Source organism: Cydia splendana, chromosome 4, assembly GCF_910591565.1.
Source record: "Cydia splendana chromosome 4, ilCydSple1.2, whole genome shotgun sequence".
Lineage (NCBI taxonomy): Eukaryota > Metazoa > Arthropoda > Insecta > Lepidoptera > Tortricidae > Cydia > Cydia splendana.
This window is the reverse complement of record NC_085963.1, coordinates 12586203-12607184: the sequence shown is the minus strand read 5'-3', so window position 1 is coordinate 12607184 and position 20982 is coordinate 12586203. Positions and strand designations below refer to the sequence as shown.

At 39.7% G+C, this 20982-nt stretch overlaps 2 protein-coding genes across 3 annotated transcripts in view; one reads left to right on the top strand and one right to left on the bottom strand.

Annotated features, from left to right (window-relative positions):
• The window catches only part of LOC134789917 (uncharacterized transmembrane protein DDB_G0289901-like), a 77613-nt gene that overhangs the window by 54280 nt on the left and 2351 nt on the right, over window positions 1-20982 (top strand). The window lies entirely within an intron of this gene.
• On the bottom strand, window positions 174-18612 carry LOC134789922 (ATP-dependent 6-phosphofructokinase). Of its 2 annotated transcripts, none has more exons than XM_063760617.1 (15): window positions 18508-18612; window positions 18063-18374; window positions 17410-17614; window positions 16974-17128; window positions 15856-15964; window positions 13566-13754; window positions 8719-8862; window positions 7941-8075; window positions 7204-7367; window positions 6224-6365; window positions 4682-4864; window positions 4353-4422; window positions 3921-4145; window positions 2119-2320; window positions 174-1226 (listed from the first exon to the last, which is right to left on the bottom strand). In XM_063760617.1, exons 2-15 carry the CDS (start codon window positions 18344-18346, stop codon window positions 1085-1087), a joined length of 2349 nt encoding a protein of 782 aa, XP_063616687.1. In that variant the 5' UTR covers window positions 18347-18374; window positions 18508-18612; the 3' UTR covers window positions 174-1084. The 2 variants fall into 2 exon arrangements, with proteins under 2 accessions (XP_063616687.1, XP_063616688.1); XM_063760618.1 differs by lacking the exon at window positions 15856-15964 and adding an exon at window positions 14964-15072.

The following is a 20982-nucleotide window of genomic DNA, read 5'->3' as shown; positions in this document are numbered from 1 at the left end:
ATAGGAACAGAAGGTATTCTACCTGTCCAATTTCTTGGTCCAATGTGCATTGCATCTCACTCTCTTATTAAGCAAAACGTTAGAGGCAAATACGTATTTAAACATTTTATACATATATTTAAGTTGATGTAGGATTATTGAGTATAATTAGTTGAGGAAAGGAATAAGAAGAATGAGAGCTAAATACATTTATTATAAAATGTAACATGATTTAACAACATTTATATTCGTTTGCCACGAATTTGCTGTTTTTCTGATTTTATAAGCTGCTATAATAAATAATCTCTAACAATAGTAACGATTCATCGACGAACATACATTGTCTCACAATTTCAAAAAATACTGTTAGCAAACTTAATTTCAATATATATTTTCTATTACACATTAAAACCTTACGTTACTACGCTCGATTAAACATCGATATTATATAATAATAGATTAGTAGTGATTTATCAATATTAAAAATTACAAAATTGATTCTTATATTAAAATGGTTTGATAACTTTGATAGATTCACATGCAAAGTTGATGTAAGAATAATGCTTATTACATTTTACATAATATTGTACTATCAAAAATAAAGTTTAAAAATAAATAAATTGCGCTAGTAATAAATAGTCAACAAAATGAACGGCAAAATACGCGGTCCCTCCACAGCCCTCATATTTGTAAAGTTTGAATTCACAGCTCAAAATTGTCTAGGTCACATCTCGTTAACTATTTTAATAATTAACTATTACACCGTGTTTACTGATTAATGTGTAATAAAAGTTAACATTTGTACTTAGACTTAAAATAAAATTGATATACCATTTTTTTTGGTAAAAAGCATCTCAATGAAAGTCAACCCGTTTAATGCGTAATTTTATACTTCACCCATTATTAACTAGTGTCTTCTGTAAAATGTATCTATTAACTGCTAGTGAATCTCATTTAAATAAATAAATAATAATCACAAACTAATCACTGTGTGTCTACAGTTTAACATCTACCTACATGTAAAGCTGTTAGTATTGGTGTAGCAATGGTAGCTAAGTTCTAACTTTAAAATTCGAATAACGAATCTCACCGAGATAAAATTAAATTAAATGACACATTCTGAGTCAATCTCTCCTTGTTCAACGGTCATATACATTCCTTCTTCTTCGTAAGTGGAGTCGTGCTTCGCCAGGATACGAAGCAGGGGACGCAGTTTCATCCACCATTGCTGCTTTGGTATTCTTTGGCTGAAAACGAAGAAATAATTCACATCGCCTCTCAATAACCAAATAGTGTTAAACAAACATTCGGCCAAAATGGAAACAACTATAGTGCGACATAGAATAGTAGAAATTAAATAAAATGTAACTAAGAAAAATCTATACTAAATTGTTGCCGTGTGTAAGCATTTTACGTCAAAAATGTGACAGTTACGTAGGAAGTGGCGCCCTCAATAGTTTTCTATAATTTCTTGTCGGACCATACCTACTTCTTTTCTTTATGACAATGACATAAGAAGGCAAAGGCTACAGTGATCATTAGTGAACCTTATCTAATTCCAACAAGGTTTACAATCAGTTGCAAATAGTTATATCTAGTTGGGGTTCACATGGCAGCATAAATAGGTAAAATTTGCCAGAATAGGAAAGTTGATTCCCGGTAGTACTACAACCAGGCTCTTGTTTCACCACGGTGATAATTGCCACATGACAGCGACACTTCGCCGTACATTGCTGGTTTAGCTAGTAAATATATTGGCGCTAGGTATTGTCGTTACGTATCGACCCGAAAATGTACAGGAAACTGTGAAATAGACCCAATGCCCATGGGTGAATCAACTTTTAGAACACTTGGTCGAACAAAAATCGATTTTTCAAAAACCATGTTGAATTTTTTACTTTTTTGTTTACACGGACATTATCAGATCCATAAGTATTTAATTAACACATTAAAATTAACAACTTGATCAGATAAAAGTTACATTTTGTACAGTAACGCAGCAGAAAAAAGTTTTCTCCCATACAAACATCAGAGACACACCATTTTTGCCTATTTTCTGCTGCGGAGTTTTTTTTGGTAGGGAGTCTAGACACGAAATCAGTGTTCTAAAAGTTGATTCACCCCCATTTCAACACTTACGCAAAGTTGGTCTGAGCCTTAAGATCCTCTAGTGGCGTGAACTTGTACTGTCGCTTGACGATGCCGAGCAGGCAGGCCGTGTCGGCGCCGGTGGTGGGCCCGCGCTGCAGCGTCTCAACCAGCCAGTGGAGGCACTTGGCGGCCATCTTGGTGCCCATGTTGCGGTCGAACGGGGTCGGGGAGCCGCCTTGTTGCATGTGACCTGGTTATACAAAAGTTTGTTTACAGTACCACAGAATAAATAATAGTACTAGGTACAGAAGGCTCACTCTCTAACACAACGAGTCTGTTACGATCAGGACAGATAGGGCCGCTAGGTGGCATCGGAGTTTTTGCCACCAAAATTGGTGTGGAACGGATTTACTTTTAGCTACCTCTAGCAAAGCGATGAAATCGCGGAGTAAGCCACGCCTGACAGTACATAATATGGTGCTGGTGCTACTTTATCGCACTAGTGCGATAATTAGCACTTTACGTGCCTATGTCGAAAATTTCAAGGGTATGACCCGTTCGAATTATTGAGGGTATGAGCCATAAAATGTTGTACGATACACGTGCGAATAGGTAATTCGCAATCCGTGTTGATTTAAAAACTTCCATTGGGCGTGATTTAATTTATCACCACTCGTTGCGACCTTCTGGGCACCTTGCACGTTGCGCGTGATTTATTAATTAAAAATTATTGACAACCGAATAAAATGTGACATTAAACGCTATAAATGAATCGCTAACTTTGAGTAGCAGTAGGGACAAGCAATCATTTGTATCCCGGATTTTAACATCGAACTTGACATTACCCATAATAATTCCTTAGCTATCAGAGATACTTACTGTCATTTATCACAATACTGTGGACTTCTCTAAGCTTAAACTAATTAGTTTCAACTGTAATTTATCTTACCCAGCACATTGCTCCTTGCTGTGAACAGTCCCTTGCCCTCCTCCGAGTAGAGCCGGTAGATAAAGCCAGTGTTGTAGTTGTCGTTAGCTTTCTCGTTACGCAGGATGAGACCGCGCTGAATGCCGCTCGTCATTTTCAAATTTCTACCTTGTTACCGTGCCAATAACAACCAACCAGACGTCCAAAATATAGCAGGATGCGAAGTCGTTAGTAGCTACGTATACCTAGGCTCCACGATCACCAACACCGGAGGTTGCGAAGATGAGATTCGGAGACGTTGCGCCGTGACTAGATCCTCGGTCGAAAAACTCACAAAGATTTGGAAGGACCGCAGAATAACCAGAAACACAAAGGTTCGGCTGATGAGATGCCTGGTATTTCCAATCTTTCTATACGGAGCTGAGACGTGGACGCTGAGGATGCAAGACCGTCGCAAGATTGACGCGCTGGAAATGTGGTGTTGGAGACGCTTGCTCAGAATCCCATGGACTGCACACCGCACCAACGCTTCGATTCTGAAAGAGCTTAATATCAAAGAGAGATTGTCGTCGACTGTGCAATTGCGAATCCTCAAATTCTTTGGACACATCACTCGTAACGAGGACTCCATGGAACGCTTGGTGGTGCAAGGGAGAGTCGAAGGCAAAAGATCTCGTGGCCGCTCCCCAACACGATGGACAGACCTCATTAAGTCCATCACAGGAAATTCAGTCAACGATTGCTCCCACTCCACCAAAAACAGAGCCACATGGCGACGGATCGCAAGAGCTGCGGTGGCGCAGAAATCGACCGTGACATGACCACGACCACTCTGTCAAGAGTGCACGACTAAGAAGAGAGACCTTGTTATAGATGAAATACTGTCACTTTTTGGATGAGAAACAATCAGTACAGGTCTTACCCAGCACATTGCTCCTGGCTGTGAACAGTCCCTTGCCCTCCTCCGAGTAGAGCCGGTAGATAAAGTCAGTGTTGTAGTTGTCGTTAGCCTTCTCGTTACGGAGGATGAGACCGCGCTGAATGCCGCCCGTCATTTTAGACGCCATGTGGTACACGTCTTGTTGCAAGTCCTTGATGGAGAACTTCTCTTCGTAGATGTAGGCAGCGTCGGCGCCACCAGCGAGGCCTAAAAGAATCGTAATGATGATTAACCCCCATTATTTATAAAACTTAACAAACTTTGTTGAATTTTATCCCTTTCTAACAAACTCAAATCTCAAAATGATGGACAAACGATTATCAAGGACTTGATAGGCATTTATGAATAACGCCATAGTTACGGATATTATTCGAAGTTTGTTTGAATTTATTATAACTTGAGGTAGTGCTTTACCTGCTAAGGTAGCTAAATAGCCGCAATATCCGCCCATGGTTTCAATGACGAACACTCGACGTTTTGTACCCTGTAAATAAATAAACAAAGTCAAATACTTAATAAACCTTATGCTAGTATAAATAAGGTTCAGTGCCACTTGCGCGGACTGACGTATGCGGTCGCAGATCTCAGTGATTTCGTTAATCAGCTCCTAGAGAGAAGTCTGTGCCGGGTACGCTGTTGCTGATGGTTGATGGGATCACCACTAGTTATATGTCGAATTGGCATAAGCTAACTAGTCCAATAAACCTTATGTTACTATAAACAAGGTTCAAAATGAATTATACCTGCGCAGACTGACGGATGCGGTCGCAGATCTCAGTGATCTCGTTGAGGGCTGTGTCAGCTCCTAGCGAGAAGTCAGTGCCGGGCACGTTGTTGCTGATGGTGGATGGGATCACCACTAGGGGAATGTTGAATTCGGCGAATTGGTGACGGGATTCGTATAGCTCCAAGCCTGCTTGGTAGGCCTGTAAGCAATCATAAATTTAGATTAATGTACATACATTCAAATACTTTTGCTGACTGTACGTAAAAAAATACGACACAAGGTAAAATTAAACCTAAGTAGGCACTCCAAAAATTATGATACTGGAAAACTTTTATCACTAGGTATTTTTAATTATAAAGATAGCTTTGTTTAAAACAAACCTGTAATAAACAGATTACCAGGACCTAATTACTTACCAGCAATGGTTATATTTAAACATTTTTACACTAACTTCAATAGTTAATTACAGTGATATAATCTTGGAGATACAAGTTTAATAAGAAATATGCATTTGCATCTTTTAGACAACAATATATATAAGACATGAAATTGAATAATTCATATACTGAGTCCCTCCTAAATCTACAAAGACATGCATATAAAGTCAGTAAAGCTTAGCATCCCAGCATACATACTTATATATGTATGAATCTTTGATCTTTGACTGTGTATATGTCGCAGTCGGATCGTATAATCCGCCGTATTACATTACGGCTAGCCGTTTTCAAAAACAGGGGCGTTTTGAAATGCGGCGGTTTAACGATTAGCCGGATTGAATGCGGCTGAATGAAAATCCGCCGGAATGTATTCGGCGCCATACGTTCTTCAACACGGCTAGCCGTAATGTAATACAGCGAGTCATTAGCCGCCGCTTTGACAGTTTTTAGTTCCCATTTTTAACACCCGTGGCGCTGCCTGACAAACGCTGGGGTGTCCATCAAAAATGGAGTTCGTCGGACTGTTTCTTTTCAAAAAACATTTCTTTCGCAACTTAACTAGACGGAGCCCCGCTTCGCGGGGCTCCTATTTCTGAGCGGTTTGCCCTTCGGGCATCTGAAGCTACCTAACGAACCTAACCTACCTACCTATTGATTTAGTGAGACGTCCGTGAAAACATTACACTTTGGGGAAAAAAGCGTAGGTAGGTAAGTAGGTTAGGTTCGTTAGGTAGCTTCAGATGCCCGAAGGGCAAACCGCCCAGAAATAGGAGCCCCGCTTGCGGGGCTCCGTCTATTTAAGTTGTGAAGGAAATGTTTTGGAAAAGAAACACATGTAGTGCGGTGGGACCATGGTAAAAATAAATTAAATTGCAAACATTGTCAAACTCCGGTTACGTGGGCGACCGAAAGAACTGGTCACTCTACAATCTAAAATAGTAGTACGATGCGGCTAAACGTTGGCCGCCTTATTGAAGAACGTATCACAATGACAATCCGGCTAATCGTCGAACCGCCGCATTTCAAAACGCCCCTGTTTTTGATAACGGCTAGCCGTAATGTAATACGGCGGATTATACGATCTGACTACGACATATATATAAATCTTTGGTCGTTCGTACCTCAAATCCACCGATGATCAACAAGCCCTGGATGTTGAACTGCTTAATACGAGCGGCCATCTCTGCCTTCTTGTCCCCGGGGAGCGTGCGTTTAGTGCCCAGGAACGCGCCGCCCTGCCCCACCCAGCCCGTTACGTCCGACCTGAGTAAGTGAGGGAGTAAAACAAAGAGTTTTCATACAAGGGGAGCAAATACCTAACTGTCAAAAAAGTCAGTAAAATGTATTAGGCTAAAGTTCAATTTCGCTTGGTAAGGACTGGAAATAAACGTGCCGAGCGAGAGGTACGTGGGAGACCTCTGTCCCTTTCTAAATGTTGCCATTCAGGAAAAGTTAAGCTTCTTTGGGAGTTGAGTATTGTGGACGAAATTTGATTTTTTGGAGGCAAAAGCGCAGTCTACTTTAATATGACAATTCTCTTGGATTAGAACGACTTGTTAAATCGTGTTTAGTGTTGTAATATAATCAGACCAACAGACGGTCTGACTGATTGATACAGACGCAACTTTTAGACCGCAATAGTAAAAATAGGGGATCATACCATCGCCCACACTGTTAACTGTACATCGGTTTATGCCTTTTGTAATAAGACTAATAAGGTCCACCGATGTACAGTTAGGATAGTTGCTGTTTGTACCACATGCGGGCGCGCCGACGTGCATGACTGCCAGTGTGTAGCCCTCCTTCTTCTTCAACCTAGCGTTTTCCCGGCCTAGCGCCAGGGTCCGCTTTTCTGCTCAATCTCCACTTTGCCCGGTCTTCGGCATCCTCAGGTGTGATTGTTCTCTTCCATGTCCGCTGTCACGACGTCCAGCCAGCGCTTCTTAGGCCTTGAGGAATCTATTTCCGACGTAGTCTATCGGTCTGCGGCGTATATGGCCATACCACCGGAGGCGACTTTCCTGCAGCTTATCGGCTACGCTTAGTGTGTAGCCCTCCTTAACAATGAATATAAGTTACGTTATATGTAGTTACCACTTACCAGTCCATCTTGACAATGTTGCCGCTGATGAAGCCCTCGACGCCGTCGTGTATGCCGAGCACGGTGTCGCCGCGGTAGATGCAGTTGCGCACGAAGGAGCGCACGGCCGCGTTCATACCGCACGCGGGCGCGCCGACGTGCATCACTGCCAGTGTGTACCCCTCCTTAACAATTAACATATCGCTTTAAAAAAAATTACCTACTAAACTTACTACACAATACATAGCCGCGCCATACTTTACGTAAATCTTGGCATGCGATAACGTGGTTGAACTCTATTTAAGACTTAAGTTTGGTACAGCATTGAACTACGAAGTCAATTTTTAAATATGGTTGATTATTATGAATTATTATAATTATTATGAAAATTCCAATATTTGTCACTGAAATGTGAACCTATAGTGTAGGAAATAGAGTCGATTTTGCGTTGTTGGAAAATTGAACGGAGCAAAGGACTCTGTTCCAATTGAATTGGATTTAAATTTCATCGAACTGAAGAGGTCCTATAGGTAGGACGTTGTGGGGCTTAGGAGGATATGTCTTCTATCTCTATGAGTAAATAAGAACCCAAAAAATCCCTATTACGACTTCATTAGTAAAGTGACGCCAAAGTATGAAGTGCTTCTATAAGTACTTTATTTTGACATAAGCGATTTTGAAACTACCCCGCATCCGAAGTTACCCCAATACATCTTACCGAGTTTTGTTATTGTGTCGTGGTATAAAATATCACCTACGGAAGGTTTCCCTTCGGCATCGAAGGCCTCCTTGGGAGGCTTCAGACGCGTCAGCATCTTGTACGTCTCCAGATTGCGAGCGAAGCTGCGACCACGCAGCTGAACCGCTAGGTCCCAGTTCTTGTCTGCCATGGCCTGCAAGATACCATTATTATTAAAGTGCCTAACTAAACTAATAAGAGTGTTACCCCCTTATTCATTAAACGTTACAAGCCTCAATTATTTAATTTATGTTTAATCTCTTACTTACAAATACATAAGTCAAAATGACAGATAACGTTCTCCCCAGATATATCGACGCGCATTCGGCAAAAGCCGATAGGAAAAAGCTTTATGTCCGCGCAATAAGAGCGAAGAAGTCGTTTTGCTCGGCTCGCATCGGCCGGCGCCTGCCGACGCGTCGACGGCTTTTTCGCTCTTATTGCGCGGACATAAAGCTTTTTCCTATCGGCTTTTGCCGAATGCGCGTCGATATATCTGGGGAGACCCTAAGACAACGATTATGAATAACCCCATTATTTTTTTAATAAATTGATAAGATATGATATAGAGGTAACTTTTCTGCGGTCACGATATCGTGTCCGCGGTCGAGGGTGTGAATTCCATAAAACTATAGTCTGTCAAACAACTTTATCAGAAGAAAAGGCACGAAATTCAAATTTTCTATGGGACGACAACCGCTCGCGCCTAATTTTTTAAAAAAATCCGCTTTTTTCCACTAACGGAAATGGCTTGACAGACTATAGGTGCCAATGACTGGTATTTTCATTCTGGTTACCTGAGCGACCGCTTTAGTGCGTCGCACGCACTCCATGAGGGGGAGGCGCACAGCCTGGTTGCCGTCCAGGGTCACCACGCACGGCTCGGTGTCCGGGGTGGCCTCCATGAGCGCCATCACCGCCTCTGCTCCCATGCGGCAGCCCTAAAGCGTTAAAAAATGTGTTTAAAAAAATGGTACTCGTAGCCTTGAGGTGAATTATTTATTAACGAATAGTTCGTGAAGTAATAAAATAAATAGGTAAGTAATTAAGTGCTGGCGTAGTAAAATTATTTACGGTCAATATTAAACCTACCTATTTACGTTTTACATATTTACATTTATAAATGTAACGTGGCTCAGACACTGCAGTCATAAAAAATGTTAATAAAACTTTAATAGTATATAGTGCCTATACGGTTCCTCCCGCGTGGGATACAGGATGGGTCAAATCACCCCAGGGGGTAGATTTCCAAAATAATGAAGCCTCTATGTTCATTCATAGGGCCTAACTTTTTTCCATGCATATCTTCATCAAAATCAGTTTAAGTACTACTTAGTAGACACATAGTTGTTCGACTTGTTCGTATAATGTATTAGACATACGGAGTTACTTTCGCATAGTAATAATCAATATGATTATAGTACCTAATAATATTAATAGGTATCTATGGATCAGTGAAACCTGGATAAGTGAGACTTCAAGGGACGAGCAGATTTGTCTCACTTAAAGAGGTATTCCACTTACCCAGGCTCTCAGTTAGCCAGGTACAAATAAATTTCTGTCTCATTTACAGAGGGTCCCATTAATAGAGGTGAGAATAGAGGATATATCTCAGTTATAGAGGTGGTTAATAAGGTATTTTGTAATTATCTTTAAATGTTTAGGTAAAATAATCCTTGTCCCTAAATATTTTTTAAGTCTGTTTAAGTATTCCTTTGAATTTATTTTTGAATGATTTTCCAAAGGATAGATTTTTCGAATTTTTGATACGGACTTCATTGCATCTTAGAAATTTATTAAGTGAAAATTTGTTTATTCTTGTTACTTATAACACTTTAAACTCTCGCGTTTTGTACACATATTTAATTACACAAACGGGTCTAGGGTAAACCCTCCAGTGAATGAACACCCCCCAGTGAATGAACAAAATCACGTTTTTTGTCTAAAATAAGAAATATAGCAATTTCTACCACTTGTCGTATTTTTTTTCTTATTAACAACTCTATTTCCTATGCAATTTCAACCCCTGCTAAATTTATTTTCGACCAGTTTGAATGTGACTGGCGTTTGAAGTTTACGTATTTCTGGTTTTGAAGTTTTGTATGCAAAAATTATATCCCAGATAAGAACAGTGTAAGTTTGGAGCAACATATGAAGTGCTTATTTAATGTTTACCTGTACAAAGTTTGGTTATTTGGTTAGATTAAGAGTTAAACCTTCTATAAATGTACACTTTGTCGGCGTATTATGCGATTAAGTCTTTATTTTTCGTAGTTCCAATACTGGCTTATCAAATGTTCTGAAACCAGTAAATGAACGGTGTGTTCATTTACTGGTGTCGTCTAGATTTAATTTTTTTTCTAAATGTATGTGTAAACGAATTTGTATTGAGCTTGTTTTTTGTGATCCTGCATAGAAAACGATTCTGATTCTTTCAGCCAGTATTGGAACAAACAAAATTTCTATAGTCCATTTACTGGATCTTTCATGCCTATGTATGAACAATACAACACTTGGGGTGTTCATTTATTAGATTTCTACTAATTCTATATATGAACAATGTAACCACGAACAATGCAATGACAAGTTTATTATTTTAAGCATTATTTGCTGATCCTAACTTTTTTTCATCAGAATATGCTCGTTGTTTCTTGTTTTAAAGATTCTCTTTTTCTTATTAATATGTAATAGGTTCTGGTGAATAACCATCATTTTATTACATTCTAATCTATTTGAAATCAATATGGAGGGGATAAAAATATATTAACGCTTTCGCTATACCTACTTAAATAGAGCTGGAAACGTTTACCTACTTAAAAAGATCTAAATGATGTTCATTCACTGGGGTTTGCGGTGTTCATTCACTAGTTTTTATGTTCATTCATTAGGTTTTTGGGTAGTTTTTGATAAATTCTGCTATAACTCAAAAACTATGAAAGTAATAAAAAATCGCAGAAATTACTTTCTGATTTATTAAATGAGGATTCATTAAATAGCAGATAATTATTAAAATTATTAATGAATGCTGAGAAATGATTTTTCAAACTTGGATAATTCCTTAAGTGTTCATTCACTGGAGGTCTTACCCTACCGCGATATAATTTCATTGTTTTTACCTTTAATTCTTGTTACTTATCAAGATTTCAGCTTTCGTTTCGATAGTTTTAACTACATAAAGTAACTAAATGAATCTTTAAGTCGTTTAGACACAATTAAGCAAATGCGGAATTTGTGGATAGAGTAAGAGTTAGTAAGAATACGGAAATATCAATAAAGTCCAAGTTAGAGAGGTCATAGATAGACGTTCTCTCAGATACAGAGGTAATTCGTATAAAATTCTAAAAAAACAATTAGGAAAAAGTAATCTTATAAATATAGTCTCAGTAAAATAGGTAAAATACACTCTCTGTCTCAATTATAGAGGTAAATGTGACTATAAAATCACAACAACTAATCCCAGTTATAGAGGTTCGTTTTATCTCACTAACAGAGGTAATTCAGTGCTAAAGTGTCGGGACCGCACCATGAGTCCCAGCTATAGAGGTTTCTCACTTATCCAGGTCCCACTTAACCAGGTTTCACTGTAATACTACGATGTGGGAAGGTACAGTCAGCAGCAATAGTTGCTAAGCGGGCGAGATGTTCAAAATGATCTTGACGCGACTTTATTGTTAAGACAATAAAAGCGCGTCAAGGTAATTTTGAACACCTCACCCGCTTAGCAACTTCTGCTGCTGACTGTACCATAAGTATTGTCCGTTCCAACAGAATTATCAGGCTATTAAATTACAACAAAATCTGCAAAATCTGCTTTCACTTGTAAAGCCAATCCCGGCTAAATTAGTTGCGCGCCATTTCATGAAAGTGCGTCCAATTATCGTATCTACGCGGGCCAATTGCGCTGTCCGCATTCCGACACTCAATTTAAACAAGAGAAGTGCCATTCGATATTTTAACATTATCTTCGTAAGCTGAGCGCTTCTTGGACGGGATATAGTGCGAGCGTATTTACCTACGTCACGCGAAGATTTGTGAAACTAAAAACGCATGATCTTTCGTAGAAGACGTAGGCGACTATAGAATCAGAGTTCAACAGACTTAATTTAAATACCTAGTTTTGAGACACTTCTATAAAAAATATATGCGACTAGTAACGTAAACGCATATTTTGAGTCACAATCGGGGATTACCCCGAACCCGTTATCTATCAAATACCTAATAGGTATCAATTTTCAAGATAATTTGACTTGTGGAACATCGCTTGTGTAGTTTAAAAAGATAATGATACTTATTCACTCTTAATTTGTGTTTTATCTAATAAGTACGACTTTAATGACACATAATACTATAAGTACCTATAATATATGCAATCGAAAAATTGTCCAATATGTGAAATTGTGAATGCCATTATTAGGCTCTGTTAGAAAATACGTAGGAATCAGAAATGCCGTTGTATTTCTATGTTGTAGGTCGTCGTTTTGTCGCGTACAAACTACCGTTAGCGACTTAAGCAAAGACTATCGTACATTTCCCTATCATGTTTAGAAGACAAAGCGAGGGTTATCATGTGACCAGAGAATAAAAATATAATGTCTGATGATATTTGATGATCAATCATTGACCGAACAATTCGGATGCAAACTGAAATACCAGAACTATACGAATAGGACGTCTCCTTTACCTAAGTCGATAGAAGTTTGGAAACTTTTAAGGCCGATAGGAACACCCATCAACTAAATTTTCGAATTAAACTTCTAGGTCCTAACACATTCTAAATAAACGATGTTACTCAACTTGACTTTTCCCGCCATTTTTACTAGTCGGTGGACGTTAGGTACTTAATTTACTAGTATATTAGGTACATACTTTGATAAAAGAAAACAATGCCTATTATTTTTATCAAAACAATGATAATATCAGAGGTAAATAAACGGCGGGTGGCAAATGTGTAAGAATTTTTATACTATACATATGTAATACAACAGAGACATATGTTTTAGCATTCACGTGGTTTTCGGAAGAGTCACTAGATATAGGTATCAGAGAATGTGTATAGGTATCGTAATTGGTGTGCTCATAACGTAATGGTATGAAACCTCCTATCCTATAAGTATCGTATCAAAAGCTGACGATGTGTCTCCACCCTGTAAGTGGCCGGGAACTTCTGGTCTTTAGTTGATTAGGTATCTAAGCTGCGTCTAGCACCATATCGTCATAATGATGACAGCAAAACTTCTGTAGAAACTGTGCGTACCGTACCTCGTAATTTATTGGGAAGGTGCGAAGTCGGTGGAGGGGGAAGTGGCGCTGATCGTCACAAACACAGGTAATCTTATGGAATGTCCGAGATTAGTACTAGCGGCAGCCGCTTGAACTATACTCCATAAGATTTAACGTAGAAAGTCCGACAAAATGAGGGCAGCTCCAGTCGTGCACATAGCGAATAGTTTAAATCAGCGGTCGGCAACCTTTTAGCAGCCAAACGCCACATAGTAGCTAACGAAGTTGACGCGGGCCGCACTTTGGTAATATTTGTGACTTTAGCAGACATTTGTCGTTTGTCAATATTACACACAAAATAGCCAGGGAGGCTCGCGGGCCGCTTATTGCCGACCGCTGGTTTAAATGAAGAATTTGTTCCTACCAGAATCCTGTCGAAAGCCGAAGGCGAGCCTCCGCGCTGCACGTGACCCAGCACGGTGATGCGCGTGTCTTGCTGCAGGTTGTCCACAACCACTTTCTTCACGAGCTCGGCGGTGATGGGCTTGCCCTCGCGGTCGATGGCTCCCTCCGCCACTATGATGATGTTTAGCCGCTGGCCCGATTTCCTTTCCTATTTCACAGGCGTTGTGTTAGAGATTGAAATGGTGAAAGTAGGAGTGTCATTCGACCAATCATCTATAAATAAACAAAGTAATTTCAACTAAGAAGGTACCTACATAAATTCGGCTCAATCGTACTAAATTAGCTACACTTTAATTTAAGTATAAAATTCCTTGCATTTCTAAGCAGATCCATAGTTTATCAATTAGATTACGACACGCTAATTTTAGGGGAAAAAATGCAGCAGCTATAAGACATGCCATCCCAGTGGATAATATTAACCCACATCAGTAGGTACATCACATTAAATTTATACTAAGCGCATTCAATGCATTGGATACAAGACAAATGAAGGTCTTAGGAACTTTTTATGGCAAAGTCTGCATTCTAGGGAAATACATGGTAGAGGTCACGTAGCGCTAAGCGTACAAATCAATTCAACTATCTGACTCTTTCTGTATTCTTGCAATGCTATGAGGGCTGTAAAGGTTATCTAAATATATTATTAAGTATAGTTTTGTAAGTGAACATGCTATTTAAAGTCATTCCAGTATTTAGGGTGGATTGCAAATGCAAATGCCATTTCAAGTAGGACGACAATCGATCCTTTGTGATGCAAGGCAACATGTGAAAAATTACATAGGTGTGCCACTGTGAAATGTAATGGTAAGTAGTAAGTACCTACACCTTTCGATAAGACATGCTACAAGTGATTGAGACGTTAAGGAACTAACTAGGTTCACAAAAACATAAGAGGTTGACAAACAACACACAATCAAAACGGGGTAAAAGTCATCGAACTTTATTACTGGTCGCAGTCAAATTGCATAAACGAATTCAGCAAATTTGCAAGTCGTCGTAGCAAGACAGTCAAATGGGGCAACTGAAAATATCTCCTTTCAATTGGCTAAATTGGATCGATTAATAATGATATCACCGAGTCAAGTGAGTTGGTAGGTATTAAAATAACTGTACCTATTGAATTGCGTGATTCGCAGCGTCTTATAAAGCAAAAATAAGTAAAAATCCTAGTGCTTGAAAGCCTAATACCAACAGTTGACAGTCTGCGAAATGTTCTGTTAGGAGTTAAGATTGAAGATGCCAACTATTGGGGCAGCGTCAGACACTGGGACATTTACGTTATATTATTTGCATACCTACAGTCGCTACAGTGATTGCGTGTTATATGTGCACAGAGTCACTCAATTAAGCTGCGTACCTCAGACAATCGTTTGCAAAGCTTTTCAACCCAATTATTGGGAACAGGGTCCTCAGGAATGAATACTTGATCTGCCTCACTCGCCAGTGCGGCCACGAGGGCCAGGTAACTGTAACAAGCGGCCCGGGGGTTGGTCATGCAAGCGGTACCCATCTTGCACATAAAATGATCAGTATAGGTACAGTCAGAGTTACACACCACCATAGGTTGGGTCAAAACATAACGCCAGTGAAGCCTGCCAACTGAATTAAGACCTCTAGCACACTTACGCTACGGATCGTGAAGCCGTGGCCAAATTCTTTAAAAGAAATTAGCGTCGTTACGCCTGGTTTTCGCGGTCCGTAATGTCAGTATACTATGGTCTGTATCTTTAGGTATTTCAATAAAAGTAAACAAAATCTATCCTCAAATGGCTCCTTAAGCCAGTTGAGGGTAGATGAAAACATTACATGATCAAATAATGTAGGTTAAAGTCAGGTCGTTCAGTGACAGATCCAGGCGGTTTTGTATTTGGTTGGTTAACCAGTAAATGATATAACTACCCGAAAATGTACAAATTGTTTGTTTACTTTTATTTAAATACCTTAAGATACAGATAGCAGCCTCAATGAAGTGAATTAATAGAGGAAATGGATAGTGATCCTGCTCCCACATAAATAACAGATTAAATCCTTGCCTGGACAATCTTTTCACATAACTTTTTATGCCAATTGAGCGGCGCTGGTTCCTCGCATATAAAGGTATAAGTAGCGTCCGTACATAGGCTGGTGTAAACTGCAAGAAAACTAAACAAGTACCAGTTATGGAATGGCATTAATATGTTTCATCCATGAATGCTGATGGAAAAACAACGGGTGCAGGGGGCAAGGCGCATATAAATGTAGAAGCTTGCCTGTTCTAACTTATCACATAGTTTAGCGCTCCAGTCAACTGATGGAGGCGACTCGGGGATAAACACAAAGTCCGCTTCAGATGCTAATCCCGTTACCACAGCAAGATATCTGGACGAACAATTGTTTTTTTTGGTTCCATTTCCTTTTCTGATGCAAGCTTACTTAGCGTTGTGTGGTGATCTATGACTATTTATGGTTAATAAAGTAGAGTTAAGAAATCGTAAAAGTACATCCACATTATACGCAGCAAACTCTTGAATATTGAGTTGTACGGCAATATAGACTCGACGTGTCTACTACGTGGAGCAGTAAGAACTTGGAATCAGAGCATGGTATAATAATATACTCCGCCTGGTACTCTCTTCCCGTCTTTTCGTGGTCACGTGACTGACACAAGCCGTCATCATGCGACAGCGCTATATGATAATATGCGATAGCGCTATATAAAGCGGCAATGTTATTGTGACGTAGGCTTGTGTCACTCTGGGAAGAGAAGACCATGTTTTATTAGACTATGGCAGCGGTCGGCAACCTGCGGCCCGCGGGCCGCATGCGGCTCGCGAATCTGTCACTTGCGGCCCGAGAGGCGCCTTGGCTATTTTGTATGTAATAGTGACAAACGACAATGTCTCATAAAGTCATAAATATTAACAAAGTACGGCCCGCGTCACCTCCGTTAACTACTATGTGGCCCTCGGCTGCTAAAAGGTTGCCGACCATCAGAGGGCCTACCACGAACGACGTTCGACGTGTTGCGTCTCTGTCGCACTTGTAACTTCGTACGTAAGTGTGACAGGGAGGCAATACGTCGAACATGGTTCGTGATAGGCCCTCAGTGTTCGAAATGCCGAGCGCAACAGAGAAATCTCGGCAAGGCAATCTGGAACATCGTTCACGGCTGTCGCGTGAATTACTTTTTGACGCACTTAATGTGAATGTATCTTAATAGTTTTTTTATATAGTTTTTTAATTTAAAAATGAAGATAATATGTCTCCGTATTAGGAACACAACCTGTAATACATACAAAACAGATAACATAGACATCAATAAAATTACACATAAATATGTACAATGTACCTACAAATGAGCATTCAAATTAAAACTATTGTTACCTACCCGCAGTGTCTACCCATGACCTCCATGATGAAAGTTCTTTGATGGGAGTATGCCGTGCTCACGATGGCGTCAATGGCCTCGATGATTCGGTGCAGAGCTGAGTCCGTGCCTATTGTCATGTCCGTACCACAGAAATCATTGTCAATGGAACCAACCTAAAAAAGAATACCGGTATACATTCACACTTCTCTGTACAAATGATTTGGAATTTTCTCCTCATCTGGTAATAGTTTTGAACTCAAAGCTTTGGGAGCAATTTTTGTAAGGCTATCTGCTACACCCTTTAAATGACTTAATGTTTGTCAAATTACAAAAGTTTTACCCAAGCTTTAAATTTTTTTCAAAATTACAGATTGGTTGGAAGAATTAAGGCAAACAAACTGTCATTGGGATGTGTAATTGGGGCCATAAAACCAAGGATTACACAATAACTTACCATTCCCGCTATGTGCAAGAATTTGTATTTCTCTCTTTGATCTTTGGTGATCTTATTATTTTCCAGCAGTTCATCAAGAAGGCTCGACCACTCCTGGCGGAAGAGATTAGCTCCAGTCAGAGATCCGTCTCCTCCAATGACCACCACATTTGTAATGCCTCGAGTAACAAGGTTGTATGCCGCTTTCAGACGACCCTCTCTTTTGCTAAAATTAGATATCTTTATAAATTATTTTGCTGGAGGAGGCCTTTGCCAAGCGTCACAATGAGCTAAGAGACATACTCTAACTTAGAATAAAAGAATCAAATCTATTTAAGACATTAAATAGATTTGATAAGATGATGGTTACCAGGATAAATTGAATTAATTCCTTAAAATAATTATTGAATTTCTTAAATTTCATAGTCGAATTGAAAATGTATTACAACACGGTATTTTATAATAACAATTAAGTGCATATAACTATTTATGATTACATCTTCCTGAAATAAGATGTAATCATGATGAAACATACTGACATAATATAAAATTTATTAAGTATTGTGAAATAACAGTAACTAAAAAACTGCAATTAAGTATATTATCGGATTCATTAGTTGTTAGTAAATAAATAGGAATGATTCATCAATTTTTCTAACAATAACAACACTTACATGAAATCCATGCATCGGGCTGAACCAATAATGGTGCCTCCTTTATGAATAATGGAGCTCACAGAAGACCAGTTAGCTTCCTCAATGTTGTCTCCTCCGTCCACCATGCCCTGGTAACCTTCGCGAATGAAGTATACTTTGCATCCCAAGTAAATACCCATTCGAACCACTGAACGCACCGCAGCATTCATGCCCTGGGAGTCACCTCCGCTCGTAAATACTGCGAGCCCCTTCCCTTTATGGGACCCCCTCTCAATAAATCTTTGCGTTGCCGTCACATCCATCCTGAAGGGTTAAAATATCCCCCGACACCTAAAATACACACATACTCAATTATCACTGAAAATACACAAGTTAGTCTAAAATTTTCACTATATGAATTAAACAATGCACATGTCAATGTTCTCTAAAGTTTTAAGCTCTTATTTATTTGATAATTACGCACCAAACCTGAATTAAAAAATCTTTTTGAATTTGAATCTGTCAGAGATGAACTTCACCAAGGTGACCTTTGAATGACAATGACAAGTTTGAAGTTTGACAACTCAATGCTAGTGGTGCCACTCATGTGCCACTGTCGATATTATCGATAAGGTTTTTCAGAAACTCCTTACAACCAATTTCATTAGAAATACATCAACATCAACAAACATGTATATATTGCCAGGGGTGCGAAACTCCTGACTTCGGCCAAACTCGGCTCCGCTCGGCTCAGCATTGCTCCGAGCAATTATTAGGGTTGGCACCACTTGACTTCCTTTTGCGTGCACGACCACAGATAAGATAATCACTTGAATTTTGACAACCCTAAGTAGCCGAAAGGGATAGTGCCATATATTAGAAAGGGATAGCATGATTAGACCCTGAACCGCTGTCAAACTTCGGTTTTGTAGGAAGTTTCCTTTCTGTACGGCAGTACTATTATTTATTCTGTGATATTGTTCAAACATTAAGTAGCTAACACACTACCGCACCGCACCAAGGTCATTGTGGGATGCACCCATAAGTAAGAGGGAGAAAGCGATATCTCTTTCTCCCTCTTACTTATGGGTGCGTCTCACAATGACCTTGGTGCGGTGCGATAGTGTGTTAGCTACTTTACTTTGTACACCAAATTGATTTCAATGTTACGCCCGCTCCACACTCACGAGCACGAGTGTAGAGGGCTTTAAGTTGATACTACCGTTTACAAGCTCCGTTTAATCTAGTTCTGAATTTTACCCTGCAACAAGAACATTTTTTTAACTTAGTATCATTATTAGTGTCATAGATATAATATACTTAAAGATCGACGTCTAAGCGAGACCACTGTCACTGGGACCACTTTTGTTTAGGCCCCGTTCGCACGGCAGCTTTTTCAACGCGCGTTAAAAAAGCGTTTGAATGACACAAATGGATAACCATATATGTATTCACACGAAGGCGGTTTTTAAGCGCGGCGCTTTTTTATCGAGCACTGTTCGATTTTCGGCGTTGAGCGTTGTCGTCAAATTGAATAGATCATACGGAACTCCGTGTATCTGTAGGCCTACCGCGAACCACGTTCGACGTGTTACCTCACTGTCACACTTTCGTACGTATTTACAAGTGCGACAGAGAGGCAACACGTCGAACGTGGTTCGCGGTAAGCCCTCTGTTCTCACAAGCGTTAAAAAAGCGCCGGCGCTGCTGTCAGTTGGCTGTCAAGTGTCAATTTTTTCTGTCAATCGTCAAGTTTATTATTAGTTTCACCTTAAAAATGTCAACTTATGCTTACAAATTCCTGAAATATTCAAGTTATATTCAAATAATACGTCGTAATAGCAAATAAAGTATGGCTTTGCTGAGATGCGTACGTGGCAGTACGACTAACAAGTGATTTTTAAGCGTTCATATGAACACAAATATTGAAAACGGTAAAAAAGCGCCAACGTCGGGTTTTAACGCAACGCTTTTTAACCCTTAGAGGATATAACCAACGGAGACGCCATGTCTAAAATTTTCGGTACAAAATAGTCTGCCGTTTTTTGCGGGGGAGGGGCACATCAAATGTATAGGTACGTCATGTCAGATAAACGTCAGTCCATACATATGGTTGACATGTGGTTGACCATTGGCCGCTTATTTTCGACAGAGGGGAACGCCTGTTAATGGTGGCTCCATTGTTAATTACTCCGAGTTTTAACCTGTCGTGCTAATGGGGCCTTAGTGTACTAAAGTGGTAACAGACTATCGCACCGGACCGCGACCTTGGAGCGGTTCTAGGAATTGCTTTACTGGCGTGGGCTTCCACACTATCGCACCGGACCGTCAAAACGGTGCGATCCTAGCTTACAGACTGCCGCACACGTGCGCCAGTGTTGCCAAGTGTCCCATATTTCCGTGTTTTTCATCAAATTTTTGCAATGGAATCCTTTATAATTTTAAATTAAATCTTAAGGGCTTCAATGCGGCTTTGCTTTTTAGAGGTAGGTAGAGAGCCTAAGACAACACAATCCATAGTTTTGCATGAAAATCTTTGCAAATCAGTTTCTTTGAAGCATTGTACCTGCATATTTTTATTTCGTCAACTGGCTACATTGCCGTCCAGTTGCTATGACACCACGAAAATGTATGTTTTCAAAAAAGAATGCCTCCAGTGTTATCTAAACAAACTAAAATCGCCTTGGTAGTGGCTACAATCGCCACTAATTTTAGGCGACGTTAAAATATCTAGCGTCTGGCAGAGACCTAAGAGAACTGAAATTCTGCATGACCATATCGTCCCAACTGCTCTCAGAAATAATACCAGAGACCTGCCAAGCTATCTTTGAAGCTCTCAAAGACTATATAGAGGTGAAACAATTGTATCTTTTGTCATACCTATGTAGTTAACTTTGTGTATAACAAATGAAACAATTCATTTCCCTTGTCATCACCCAAGTAAATGGCGGTACCAGGA

Excerpts from the sequence above, each read along its gene's own strand:
- LOC134789922 (XM_063760617.1), bottom strand. The coding sequence starts at position 18,346 with ATGGATGTGACGGCAACGCAAAGATTTATTGAGAGGGGGTCCCATAAA. Across the intron at positions 17,615-18,062 it reads GCCCGATGCATGGATTTCAT|CAAAAGAGAGGGTCGTCTGA; the intron begins GTAAGTGTTGTT and ends ATCTAATTTTAG. Across the intron at positions 8,863-13,565 it reads CGGCTTTCGACAGGATTCTG|GGCTGCCGCATGGGAGCAGA; the intron begins GTAGGAACAAAT and ends TTAACGCTTTAG.